We start from the raw sequence: 14,071 nt of genomic DNA on the forward strand, positions 1-14,071 counted from the left end.
AGCGTTTGAATGGATTTGGCAAAGGGTCGTATCATGTACAACAAGTGTTTTTAATTTAGCCTGAGATTCACCCCTATTCTAATGTGAGCTGCCAAATAAAAGCAAAACGTATTAATAGACTAATTACACAGTGTGTATGATAATTACTGTAAATTATTTAAAGTTTTTTGGGGCAATCAGAGGATCTGACGCAAGATATTTTTAAGTGGTTTTCATGAGAGAGAAAAAAAAGAATCCTGGACTGTATTTCATTGGATTCTTTTACTCTGACTGACTGTGACTCATGTCTTGCTCCCCTGGGTGTGTCACTCTGCAGCTCAGTCCTAAGACCGAAACAATCACTATGAGAGAAGAAGATGCCAGTGTGATGTTTCACAGTCTAATAAATCTAAATAAGACATAAGCACAGATAGAGCAGGGTCCATATATCTGCAGTCCGAGCAGGTTGCCCTGAGTAAAACGGTGTCCTCTTTCTCTTCTGTGTCCCTCCTCCCTCAGTGGAAGCAGCGGGGGTAGTAGCAGCAGGGAGAACAGCGGCAGCAGTGGTATTGGCATTCCCATCGCCGTGCCTACACCATCCATCCCCAACTCTGGACCAGGTGAGCTTTGCTAGCTGCACATCACGCAGTGACAGTTACCACAGGCCAGTCAGCCATTCTATCCCTGCTGGTATTACATAAAGGCAGGATTGTACCTAACCAGCTTCAGGCATTTTTTTAAACCCTGCAATAAATCCTGCCCCACCCTGCCTCACAGTGCTGCAGAGAGTTTTGTTACCCTTTCCCATGCTCCAAACACTGGTTAAAAGAACGCTTTTGGGTATAAAAAAAGAACAAACCTCTGCTATTTATATTCCTCCCAAAAAAAAAATCTGTTTATGCATTTGGAAGTCTGGTGTGTTTGACCTGTGTGAAATGAGATAACACTCTTTAAACATTGACAGGCAATGATGAGAAAACAGGATGTGCTGTTTGTGCAATGTCCATATCTGTGAAAGAGTTTACTTTCATGCATACATAGAACCGTAGACTAGTACGTAACACTACATACTACTACATGACTTTAAGTCCATAGTGCATGTCTGTTTTATTGCATATATTAACCCTTTTTAAGGTTATAGTTCGAAATATTTGCTTTAAAATCTAGAAATCAGACATCAGGAAACAATTTTATTTCTTTAAATATAATATGCATGTATATACCAATAATAGGCGTTTCTTGACGAGATGTAAATGTAACATGGGAAGTGAGACTATGCAACACAAAGGCTATGTTTACCAGACAGGGATTATGCGGGCCCATTGTGTTCTAAGCACAGCTGATTCTCTATCCTACTGTGTAAATAGGCCACGCTGCTTCTGGCCTGCTGCTTTAGAGTGGAACAGTAGGGCCCACATCCCAAGCTACATATAGTACAGCATTACACCATGCACACGCCTTAGATACTACTGCGTTTAACTTTTTACGAAAGATTTGAGTTGAACATCAGGCCAGCAGCGCAGAACTAACCACAGCTCTCCCTGCAAGCCGGTCGCCATGGAAACACTCAATTCATACCACAAAGAAGTGTGTGCAGTGCCTTAACACAGTCGAAAGTGCTCCTCCGGGCCCCCAAGGGTTCTTGAGTGAAGTGATGTGATGTTATGTAACGCGGCGTAGAGGTGCAGGAGGCGGGTCGAGGACAGACTGCTTTAAATGGTTACTAATGTAAATACTCCTTTCAGTCCCGCCCATGTTTGCTCCCCCGGGAGCCCCTCCACCTCCCCCACCCCCTCCTCCTCCTCCACCACCTCCTCCCGCTCCTCTCATGGCCGGGCTCGGCCCCCCAGCACCACCACCACCCCCACCACCAGCAGCTATAGGTGAGATATAGCTCCTGTCGCCTATGCTGTCCCGATGGTGGATAATCAGCACGTCTGCTGGGATCTTCTTATGGTGGAGATGCACTAATAAGGGTGTTGTGCTTATGTGGATGGGTGTCTGACTGTTTGTACACACTGCAAGCAAGAGGTTCGGATTCTTTCTTTCTGTGCAATCATGTCCTCATGCTGGAGCTAAGTTTTGTGCAAAATATTTGAGCTGCATCTACATTGTTTTATATTAAATTGATGAGTAAACAAAGCTTGGTAAAAAAACAAAAAACTTAAATGTTAAGTTAATGTTAATTAAAATGTACATAAAAAAACTGAAATGCTTTAAAGGTCCCATGACATGCTGCTTTTTGGATGATTTTATATAGGCCTTAGTGGTTCCCTAATACTGTATCTGAAGTCTCTTTTATATAGACCTTAGAGGTCCCCTAATACTGTATCTGAAGTCTCTTTCCTGAAATTCAGCCTTGGTGCAGAATTACAGCCACTAGAGCCAGTCCCACAATGAGCTTTCCTTAGGATGTGCCATTTCTGTGTCTGTAGCTTTAAATGCTATTGATATTATATATCATATTCATTTTAAAAAACCTCAAAGTGACATTTTCATGCCATGGGACCTTTAAAAATTAATACAGCTATTCTCCAAACTTCCTTTTGAGATATTTTTAAAGTTTTGGAGAACACAGAATGTTTTAGTATCCTTAATGTGTTCCCATAGTTTGCACTTTCTAGGTAGAACTATTGCTTATTAGATCTGCACATCAGTCTGATTCCTGGTTGTTCAGCTCTGTAGGTAATGAATTAGTGAACGTCTTGCTCGCAGTGTGAACCGACCGTATATATGTGCATCTGTTTGGAGACACAACAGGTTACATACTGTTCTATGTGCGAAAGCTTTTTTTTCTATCCAGTTTAGTAACATTTTTCTCACTCCTCAGTGGTGGTGGTGCTGATCTGCTATAATTGGCTAATAAAGAAGTCTCATATCACCTAAGGCCTGGCAAAAGTTAATAACTGCCTGCAGAATCACTAAAATTATCCATCTTACATTTGACCTCAAGCTCCTGCATTGACAGAGTAGATGATAACTTTTACAACCTAAATTCAAGACATAAATTTAAGCCCTCCGAGCTGAGGCACTGGCAGAATGTGGACAGTGTTTCCATACAAAGATGTGTAAAGTGTGAGATGTGTAAAATGTGCATAGGTGATCAGCACAGAAAGAGGCAGCTTATATATATATATATACAGTGCCTTGCGAAAGTATTCGGCCCCCTTGAACTTTTCGACCTTTTGCCACATTTCAGGCTTCAAACATAAAGATATAAAACTATAATTTTTTGTGACGAATCAACAACAAGTGGGACACAATAATGAAGTGGAACGAAATTTATTGGATATTTCAAACTTTTTTAAGAAATAAAAAACTGAAAAATTGGGCATGCAAAATTATTCAGCCCCTTTACTTTCAGTGCAGCAAACTCTCTCCAGAAGTTCAGTGAGGATCTCTGAATGATCCAATGTTGACCTAAATGACTAATGATGATAAATAGAATCCAGCTGTGTGTAATCAAGTCTCCGTATAAATGCACCTGCTCTGTGATAGTCTCAGAGGTCCGTGTAAAGCGCAGAGAGCATCATGAAGAACAAGGAACACACCAGGCAGGTCCGAGATACTGTTGTGGAGAAGTTTAAAGCCGGATTTGGATACAAAAAGATTTCCCAAGTTTTAAACATCCCAAGGAGCACTGTGCAAGCGATAATATTGAAATGGAAGGAGTGTCAGACCACTGCAAATCTACGAAGACCCGGCCATCCCTCTAAACTTTCAGCTCATACAAGGAGAAGACTGATCAGAGATGCAGCCAAGAGGCCCATGATCACTCTGGATGAACTGCGGAGATCTACAGCTGAGGCGGGAGACTCTGTCCATAGGACAACAATCAGTCGTATACTGCACAAATCTGGCCTTTATGGAAGAGTGGCAAGAAGAAAGCCATTTCTTAAAGATATCCATAAAAAGTATTGTTTAAAGTTTGCCACAAGCCACCTGGGAGACACACCAAACATGTGGAAGAAGGTGCTCTGGTCAGATGAAACCAAAATCGAACTTTTTGGCAACAATGCAAAACGTTATGTTTGGCGTAAAAGCAACACAGCTCATCCCCCTGAACACGCCATCCCCACTGTCAAACATGGTGGTGGCAGCATCATGGTTTGGGCCTGCTTTTCTTCAGCAGGGACAGGGAAGATGGTTAAAATTGATGGGAAGATGGATGGAGCCAAATACAGGACCATTCTGGAAGAAAACCTGATGGAGTCTGCAAAAGACCTGAGACTGGGACGGAGATTTGTCTTCCAACAAGACAATGATCCAAAACATAAAGCAAAATCTACAATGGAATGGTTCACAAATAAACATATCCAGGTGTTAGAATGGCCAAGTCAAAGTCCAGACCTGAATCCAATTGAGAATCTGTGGAAAGAACTGAAAACTGCTGTTCACAAACGCTCTCCATCCAACCTCACTGAGCTCGAGCTGTTTTGCAAGGAGGAATTGGCAAAAATGTCAGTCTCTCGATGTGCAAAACTGATAGAGACATACCCCAAGTGACTTACAGCTGTAATCGCAGCAAAAGGTGGCGCTACAAAGTATTAACTGAAGGGGGCTGAATAATTTTGCACACCCAATTTTTCAGTTTTTTGATTTGTTAAAAAGGTTTGAAATATCCAATAAATTTCGTTCCACTTCATGATTGTGTCCCACTTGTTGTTGATTCTTCACAAAAAATTACAGTTTTATATGTTTATGTTTGAAGCCTGAAATGTGGCAAAAGGTCGAAAAGTTCAAGGGGGCCGAATACTTTCGCAAGGCACTGTATATATATATATATATATATATATATATATATATATATATATATATATATATATATATATATATATATAAATAAATAAATTTACCTTTTAAGGACTTGATACTTCTTTTGCACACGTATGTTACTGTTTCATTTAAGCTCCTTTACTTTCTTACCAAGTGATTGTAGTTAAAGCTGCATCAGGCAAAATGTCTTTTATTCTTGTTTATATTAATGGGCTGTGACCGAGAAGACCCATGTTGGCCATTCAGATTGTTTTATGTGCATATCTGACCATACAATTGATTAGAATTGGATACAGATTTTAAACTTAATTTCACAAAAATACACAAAACACCTCAAATTGCAAAACGCCATACTAACAACATTAAACTAGCTAGCATGGTAGGAGAGTTGACCCTAATTCTAAAATAATAGACTATTACTGCCTCTGAACATTTTTCTGTTTACTGTATAAACTAGAAGGGCACTCGGAGAGCGCAGACCTCCACCAAGGCATGCCCTATCTCAAAATGTTAACGCTGTGTGAAGGCCACATGAAGGCAGCACAAATGCCCTATCTTGCAATGTTAAAGAAAGTGAAATGTAATTTGTGTATCTGCCCTATGATTTGGATCCACTTCCTTGGCCCATGCTACAACCTTCCATCCAGTTGAATTAAAATCAGGCCAGTAGTTTATTCTGTAAGCCTGCTGACCGACAAAGAAGTTGTCGGTCAGCAGCCAAAAACATAACCTCTTTGGCGGAGTAAAAGCAATGCCTAAAGCATTGTCTGTTAACTCTATATTGTTTGGCCCCCTAAAATAATTATATTGAATGTTATTTTACAGCTTGTGATGCCACAGTGACGTCCTATTATCATAGCTAATTGCTTTTGATTGGCATGGTTCCTAGCAACAGGTTAAAACGACTAAAGTCTTAACAAGCCGAGACATTTTTTAAGTTTCAATGGTGCAACCTGAGAAAATAACTACCTTGAAATTAGCTAGCAGTTACTAAGAACTTAAAATGTAAAGGATGTGTGACAGCAAGACTCACAGCTGATGTCACATAAAATTGTGTGTGTGTGTGTGTGTGTGTGTGTGTGTGTGTGTGTGTGTGTGTGTGTGTGTGTGTGTGTGTGTGTGTGTGTGTGTGTGTGGGGTGTGGGGGGGGGGGGGGGGGGGGGGGGGGGGGAATCGACTGCAGTAATCTTGAGCAAGATGATCACTTAAAACATGCACTTTTCATCCTCACAACATCAATGCACACTTTCAGCTCTAATAACTTCTGCCGTTGACAATATGGAGAAGTCTGTTTGCGCCTGTGTTCCTCTGAATCTTTACTTCCTCTGGTTCCACCCATCCCTATCTGAGAGCAGGGCCTCTCCTGAGACACCGTATGTTATCTAGAAACGTGAACAGGAAATACTCCAGCGGTGCAAAATAAGTCTCTCTTCTCTCCCTCTTCTGTTTTCTCTCACACACACACACTGCATCATGAATATTTGAACGTATTTAATGTCGTTGTTGTAATAATGCTGTTGTCGTTAGAGATGATTTGGTTATTCTTTGACACCTGGTGTTATGTGTGCACTCGATCATGAACTCTCCCCGCCCACGCAATAGCTCCAATAGACATTTCTAATCAGGCCTTTGACAAGTTTGTGAAGAAGTTATTTTCACTCTCAGATCCTTTTGAAACCTGGAGGATCAGTCGGTCCTGTTGCTGCTGTCGTCTCTTTGCTCACTGAATCTTTTTCCTTTGCTACATTTCTAAAGAACAGGATTTATTCGGATGACCTCTTGGGACTCTTGTGTTTCATTTTACCCATGAAATATATTTCTGTGCAACAGTATAATAAACTGTGTTGCTTCCCTAGCTCACCTGCTTCCTTAAATTGATTGTTTATTGTCTTTGCATAAGGTGTGGGGCTCTAATCAGTATTTATAAGCTCACATTATCTTTTACAATCTTGATGATTCATGTTTTGGGTGGTTTTTTTTTTTCCTTCTTCTTCCTTTTCCCCTTTCCGTCTCCTCTTTCTAACCCCACCCCTTCCCTCTTCGGTCCTGCCTATCTTCCCTCTCTTTCTTCCCTGTCTTTGGGTGTTTCTAGTGGTGGCCCCTGGGCCTGGTCTGGGCCCCGCTCCAATGTCCCAGTTTGGAACCATCTCGCGGCAGATTTCGCGGCACAACCCCTCCAACTCCTCTGTCTCTATGGTTTCGGCCACGGGCACCTACCGCCGGGCGCCGTCGGTCACTTCCCAGTTCTCCTTGCAGCAGCAGCAACAGCTACAGCAGCAACAACTACAGCAACAGCAGCAGCAGCAACAACTACAGCAGCAGCAGCAGCAGCAGCAGCAGCCTCATATTAATGGAGGCACTCCTGGCTATGGCCAAAACTCAAGTAAGGCCCTTCTGTCTCCAGTCCCATCCTGTTTTATAGATCCTCAACTGTCACTAAAGCACAAAACGACGCATTTTTTCAAATCACGCACAGTCACAAACTAAAGCAAGCTAACCTTTGTAGCCACAGACTAATATTTCATACTTGCGAGAGAGCCACTGCTGTCTTAAGGTCAAGATTGCATTCTTGTCACATTTATTATTCCTTTAAAGGCAGAATGAGTAGGATTTGTCGGTTGCGGTTTGTTAACAGCACTCAAAGTTTGCCCCATGCTCAACGAGGGTTACAGCGCTCGCAAGCAGGTGAAAGCCGACCCCAGATTCACTATCGTTTTGGAACTAGCTTTGTCTGCTTGGCGTTTAGCCACGCTAGTTTTGCTTTGTGATGTGACCGCCATTTTCGTAACTTCCTCTTGAATGAGTGCTTGCGATTGGCATCTAGTCTCTACGGTTTTATAGAGGTTGACGCCCAGAAACGTCCTGAAAACAGCAAAATACAGGCAGAGAGCAGGGTCTCTGCAGATACAGACACCGCCACACATTTCTAGTGGTGATTGAGAGGGTTTATTTTTTTTGAAATTCCTACTCCTTGTGCCGTTAGTCTTACAGTGCTGGTTAAGGCTTTTTATCTAACTGTGGGTTAGATAACGTCTGGCTTTAGTATTGATGCAGAATGCCTCGTCCTTGGATTTTACAGCCGATACCAAACCAGACAATCGATGTCTGCTATCAACGCAAAGTCACAGTTTTTGGCTTCATGGTCAGACGTTAACCTGTAAATGTATTTCTCCGTTCATTATGTGGGTGTCGATTCTTATAAAACTTAAAATCTAGTCCCCATTTACACTTGGTATGGCAATAACGCGATGAGTATCTGGATACATGGTATGGATTATGACATTCCATCCAGCGACCTTTGCATTCACAGCTGTTATTAATGAGCGTGATTCTGCCTGGATGGGTGTCGTTCATTTTAAAGTAATTCTCTAAAGGGAAGACTTGCTAGATTCTGCCACTACTTGCAGCTTAAGATAGCAGGAAGAAATGGATTTAGGGGTCCTTTCAACTTGCAGGGAAGATTTTTTTTTTTTTTTTTTTCTAAAAATGTGGTCACACTGTATGGATTGCATTCACACCTGGCTGAGATCAGATCACAATGCGAGCCAGACCACCTCCAGATGTGGCCGATTCCGGGCACAATGTTTTCTGCGTGCATTAGCATGTTTTTTTTTTGCCAGGTGTGAAGGGGGTTCTAGTTCCTTCATCTCCACATGGTGATCATCAGCCTCGATGTGCATTCACAGAAGCACTGGGCTTGATGTGTTTTGCCACTGTTGATCTGTCCAAGTGTCCCTAATTTTGGATTGATCAAATGATCTGAGAAAAGTCTGAAAAAAAAAATGTAAAGTAAAAATTCAAAGTACTCTGTACATAACTACAACAGATGTGTGGGGGAGTTCAGCCGGTTTGCCTGGGATTTGGGTTGAGATTGATCCACCTCCTAATGCAAACAGCGCCTCCTTCTGGTCATCAGGCGGCCCTCACTTCTTTTAAATCCATGAGCTGTCCGTGGGAGCTGTCTGAGTGACAGAAATCAAACCTAATCCGCAGTTTATCCCCCCAGCCTCAGTGATCCCCAGAAATCTAATCACACTGGCAGACGTCACTGAACTTTTCAACAATTGAGTCCGATTTGCGGAGACACTGCAGCTACAGACAAGCTGAATTCATTCATCTGTGGATTTTTGTTTCAATAATTGGTCATTTTAAAAATGTTCTTTAAAACTCTGATTTGGAATTTTTTAAGTTTCTGTGAGTCGACGGGTTAATTAATGTGGCTAAGCACTTCAGCTCTCAATCTGTCTCTGTTGCACACCACTCTGCCCTGTTCTATTAGATGTGTACAAGCTCACAATTCTTGCGTGTGTGTGTCTGTGTCAGCGTTGTGTTTGCTTGGGATTGGGGGTACACTCACTCACTTTAACTGTCTGCTGTACATTCTTGGTTACTGATGGGCTTTCTCTTTTTTTTGTTGTTTTTTTGTTTTTGTTTTTCTCTGTTGCTCTCTTTCTCCGCCTTTCTGTCTTTTCTCTGCTGGCTTTCAGTGTCTATCGCTCCTCCTCCTCCCCCCATGCCCCAGCTGACTCCACAGATACCTCTGACTGGCTTTGTGGCCAGGATGCAGGAGAGCAGTAAGTGAAGAGGCTAAGACATACTTTTTCTTCTTAATCTGTGCCAACCACACCCAGCATGCATTGTGCTTATCCATCCTCCCCACCGGTCTGTTGAAAACAACTAATACCATCCCTTTGCATCAATGAACCATCCAAGAATGTGTCTCTGTCTCATTACAGACCTGTCGTGGTTAATACAACTTTTTAAGTAGCGTTATCTGCTGTTTGGAGACAGATTTATTTCCTCAACTATTAAATTACATTGTTGCTGGTTCTTGGTAGCAGCAGGGCTTTTATACATAGCTCACGTTCTTGGCAGAACAAGTATCTTTTTTTTAAATATGTGCAGTGGAAAAGCAACCAACTGAGATAGTTGAGGCTGCCACAGCACCACCTACCGTTTTTAGTGATTTCTCATAGAGATGGGTTTTATCACTGACTGAAGCTTGGTATTCATATGCTGAATGTAGCACTGCAGGGTTGAGCTGAAGTGAATAATAATGTTTAGGGGGGGAAAGTTCCTAAGATCCTCAGCAAAACTGCACTGGAGATGATGGGACTCTTTGCTGCCCCCTGCTGGACCAAAACCTGCAATACAGTCAAATAGTACAGTCAAGGAAGTATTAGTTATTTTATTTCTTGACAGAAAGCAACTTTAGATTTCTGTGGTGTAGATCGGTTAACAAATAACACTTTGTGCAAACCCTCTAACCTACTAAATAGCATGACCCCGCATGTAATAATCATTAGATCACGGAAGTGTTCATAAATCCTGTGCAATCCTCTTTTTCAGAGAGCAACAAGAGGAGCACGAAGTACACAAATCACTTAAGAGGCTTACACATACAGTATAACATCCTATCAAGTGATCCATGGGAGGTCTTAACAGTGATCTAGCCTGCTTGATGAATTTAATATTCAAATAGCGCACATGCTATCAGCAATTCTGCATGATTCAGCCGCCGCCCTCTCCACCACTGGTCCTTGACCTTTTGAGCCACTGACTTTCTGCGTCTGTTCAACAGTTGCAGATACTCCTACTCCGCCTCCTCCTCCGCCTCCAGACGACCTGCCCATGTTTGACGACTCTCCTCCACCCCCGCCGCCTCCTCCAGTTGATTATGAGGAGGAGGATGCTGCTGTCGTGCAGTACAGCGACCCCTACGCTGATGGAGATCCACAGTGGGCGCCCAAGAGCTACGTCGAGAAAGGTTTGATCCAAAAACGAGCACAGCCGATTTCGTCTTACACTGCGTACTCACTACCAGTGGTGGAAATGTAACTAAGTGCATTTACTCAAGTACTGTACTTAAGTACAAATTTAAGGTATTTTACTTGAGTCTTTTCTTTTCATGCCACTTTCCACTTCTACTCCGCTACATTTCAGAGGGAAGTTTGTACTTTTTACTCCACTACATTCATCTGACATCTTTAGTTACTAGTTACTTTACAAATTAAGATTTTTGCACACAAAACACAGTAGTAGTAGTTTATAAAATACGATGTTTTGTTATAAATTAAACTACCCAACAATATACAAGCCTACATGCCCAGCTGAAATGATTAGCCGATTGAACGCTTAGTTGATTGACAGAACTGTTTTGATCGTTTTCAGTTTCTAAAATGTGAGGACTTTTCTGCATTGAGTACTTTTACTTTGATTATTTAAGTATAAGTAAGTTTTCCTGATGATACTTAAGTAGCATTTTCAGTGCTGGACTTTTACTTGTAACAGAGTTTGTTTACAGGAGTGTATTAGTACAAACCCCAATTCCAATGAAGTTGGGCAACAAAAGACTGGGAACGTTGAGGAATGCTCAAAAAACGTTGCCTCCAACGGCGCCTTCCAGGCAGCTAACCCTAAACATAACCATTGCCGCGCTGCCTGGAAGGCGCCGTTGTGGGCAAAAAACACCAAACGCCTCAAAAAACACTCCACAGGTGAACAGGTTGATTGGGTATAAAAGGAGCATCCCCCAAAAGGTTCAGTCGATAACAAGCAAGGATGGGGCGAGGTTCACCTCTTTGTGAACAACTGCGTGAGCAAATAGTCCAACCGTTTAAGAACAACGTTTCTCAATGTACAATTGCAAGGAATTTAGGGATTTCAGCAGAGAAATCTCTGCACGTAAGCGGCAAGGCCAAAAACCAACATCGAATGCCTTTGACCTTCGATCCCTTAGCACTGCATAAAAATAAATTTTAAAAAATCATTATATAAAGGATAATACCACGTGGGCTCAGGACCAACCAGATTGTTATCATTGCAAAGTTCAAAAGCCAGCATCTGTGATGGTATGGGGGTGTGTTAGTGCCCATGGCATGGGTAACTTTACCATTAATGCTGAAAGGGACATACAGGTTTTGGAGCAACATATGCTGCCATCCAAGCAATGTCTTTTTCAGGGACGTCCCCTGCTTATTTCAGCAAGACGATGCCAATCCACCTTCTGCACGTGTTAGAACAGCGTGGCTTAGTAGTAAAAGAGCGCGGGTACTAGACTGGCCTGCCTGCAGTCCAGACCTGTCTCACGTTGAAAATGTGTGGCGCATTATGAAGCGCAAAATACGACAACGGAAACCCCGGGCTGTTAAGCAACTGAAGTCGTATATCGAACAAGAATGGGAAAGAATTCCACCTACAAAGCTTCAACAATCTGAGTCCTCAGTTCCCAAACGCTTATTGAGTGTTGTTAAAAGGAAAGGTGATGTAACACAGTGGTAAACATGCCCCTGTCTCAGCTTTTTTAGGAACGTGTTGCAGGCATCAAATTCAAAATGAGTGAATATTTGCAACAAACCAAGTTTATCAGTATGACCATTAAATATTGTGTCTTTGTAGTGTATTTAATTGAATATAAGTTGAAAAGGATTTGCAAATCATTGTATTCTGTTTTTATTTACGTTTTACACAACATCCCCCACTTCATTGGAATTGGGGTTTGTACTTTTACTTAAGTAACGGATCTGAATTACTTTTTCCACCACTGCTCACTGCTAATCTGAACCAACGTCTCCTTCCCTGTTCCTCAGTGGTGGCCATATACGACTACAGCGCTGACAAGGAGGACGAGTTGAGTTTCATGGAGGGGTCAATCATTTACGTCATCAAGAAGAACGACGACGGCTGGTTCGAGGGCGTCTCCAACGGCGTCACCGGACTGTTCCCCGGCAACTACGTGGAGTCCATCATGCACTACGCCGACTGAAGGGACCTCGCAGTAACAGTAAAGTCTATTTATTCAGTCACATCATAATCCACTGAGAGACCGACCGCCGCAATCTCAACTCCTGAGACGCATAGACATGACTGTATGATCTCCTTTTGATATGACAGAATGTTCTTTCCCTTACTGATTGCAAATAAAATGAAAAGTGATATCTATTTAGTTTATTTTGGTGTTATATGGGCGGGTAGGGGACATTTATGGAATATGTTAAAAAAAAAAAAAAATGTTTCTAAAGAGTTGGACTGCACATGCTCACGCCGGTTGAACTCAAAGGCAATGGTCACACAGCTGAAGGATGTACGACATCATCTTGCCTGGACAAAACCGATTTGCGATTCAGAACCGAATCCCCTGTGAACAAGAGCATTTGGTTTGATGGAACAAATTAAATGTTACCATGTCACGTAAACACCTTCAGTTGAAGTGTTTGTACTTTCCGTTGTATATAATGTGAGCTGCAGCCACTTGGGGTTCTGTAATGTGAATTCGGTGAATGTCGATTATATAATACTTTTCGCCAGTGGCGCCCTCAGCGACTCCATAAGGCTCATTTGTTAAAAAATAAGATGGCCTGTCAATAATTTACAAATTTAAGTACTGTGTATGGTATTTTAAAGACAATTACTCCTGAAAAATCAGTCTTGGCGTTAAAGCATGCAAACTTTTAAGAGATATAATGTAATATTAAGTTTATTGCCATTATGCTTCCATTATGTTGTAAATGTATTCACCTTTTATAATTTTTATGACACTGTTGAAATCACTGAGCTTTTTAGATTTGAAGTAGATTTCAGGCTTGCCCCGTGGTCTCTCAATGCCGATTTGCATTTCAATCATAAAAAAAATGAAATGGAGTTTAGTTTTTCATGCATTTGGATCCATTTGAAGCAAGGTAACACATTCCATTTAGCATTTTAAGATGATGTCACGTCACTGTTTTTAATTTCATACTAATCCACATCAAATCTATAGGATCCATTGCTAACTGTCAATAACGAACTGTGCTTCTGATAGACAGCAGATAGTGTGCAGCGATAATTAGGCTGGAATTGTCGTGCGACAATTCAGATGTAACGTAGACCAATAAACAACTCTGATACCTCCTCAGCCTTCACAAAGCAACGGTGACCTGCTCTGGGTTCAGGGAGCATGTTGAATGCTCTGAACATGAAATCCTCTGGGCTGCAAAGGTGTTCATATTTTAACTCTGAGTAAAATCAGCCAATCAATATCAGCTGTCACTCAGGTCTAGGAATCATCTTGACATTGTATTTTTTCCCTGTTGGACCTTGGACGTACCATCTAACATGAACTAATTTTTGACCGTTTATCATTGCAGGATTCTGCAGCCTACGCCTTGATATTTTGCCAGTTTGCTTTAGAAATTTCCAATTTGAAAAAAGAAAAAAAAAAAAAAAAATGTTCCAGCTCAATTTCATGGGTAGAAACATTAAAATCTTTCTCTGTCTGCCCTTCATTTGTACATATAATATGTTGATTGAAAAATTAATGTACAGTCTTTTATAATAA

At 41.6% G+C, this 14,071-nt stretch overlaps 1 protein-coding gene across 8 annotated transcripts in view; it reads left to right on the plus strand.

Annotated features, from left to right (window-relative positions):
* abi1a (abl-interactor 1a) overlaps positions 1–13,961 on the plus strand; it is a 55,303-nt gene extending 41,342 nt beyond the window's left edge. For 2 of the 8 annotated variants that reach the window (XM_039790019.1, XM_039790021.1), the window contains 6 exons: positions 499–599; positions 1,725–1,862; positions 6,848–7,138; positions 9,243–9,329; positions 10,337–10,522; positions 12,345–13,961. In XM_039790019.1, coding sequence (XP_039645953.1) covers positions 499–599; positions 1,725–1,862; positions 6,848–7,138; positions 9,243–9,329; positions 10,337–10,522; positions 12,345–12,520 — 979 coding nt within the window. In that variant the 3' untranslated portion in view covers positions 12,521–13,961. The remainder of the gene's footprint in view (positions 1–498; positions 600–1,724; positions 1,863–6,847; positions 7,139–9,242; positions 9,330–10,336; positions 10,523–12,344) is intronic. The other 6 variants (XM_039790023.1, XM_039790024.1, XM_039790026.1 and 3 more) reach the window with 4 other exon arrangements.
* Positions 13,962–14,071: the final 110 nt, after the last annotated feature.

This window comes from Perca fluviatilis, chromosome 22 (genome assembly GCF_010015445.1).
Source record: "Perca fluviatilis chromosome 22, GENO_Pfluv_1.0, whole genome shotgun sequence".
Lineage (NCBI taxonomy): Eukaryota > Metazoa > Chordata > Actinopteri > Perciformes > Percidae > Perca > Perca fluviatilis.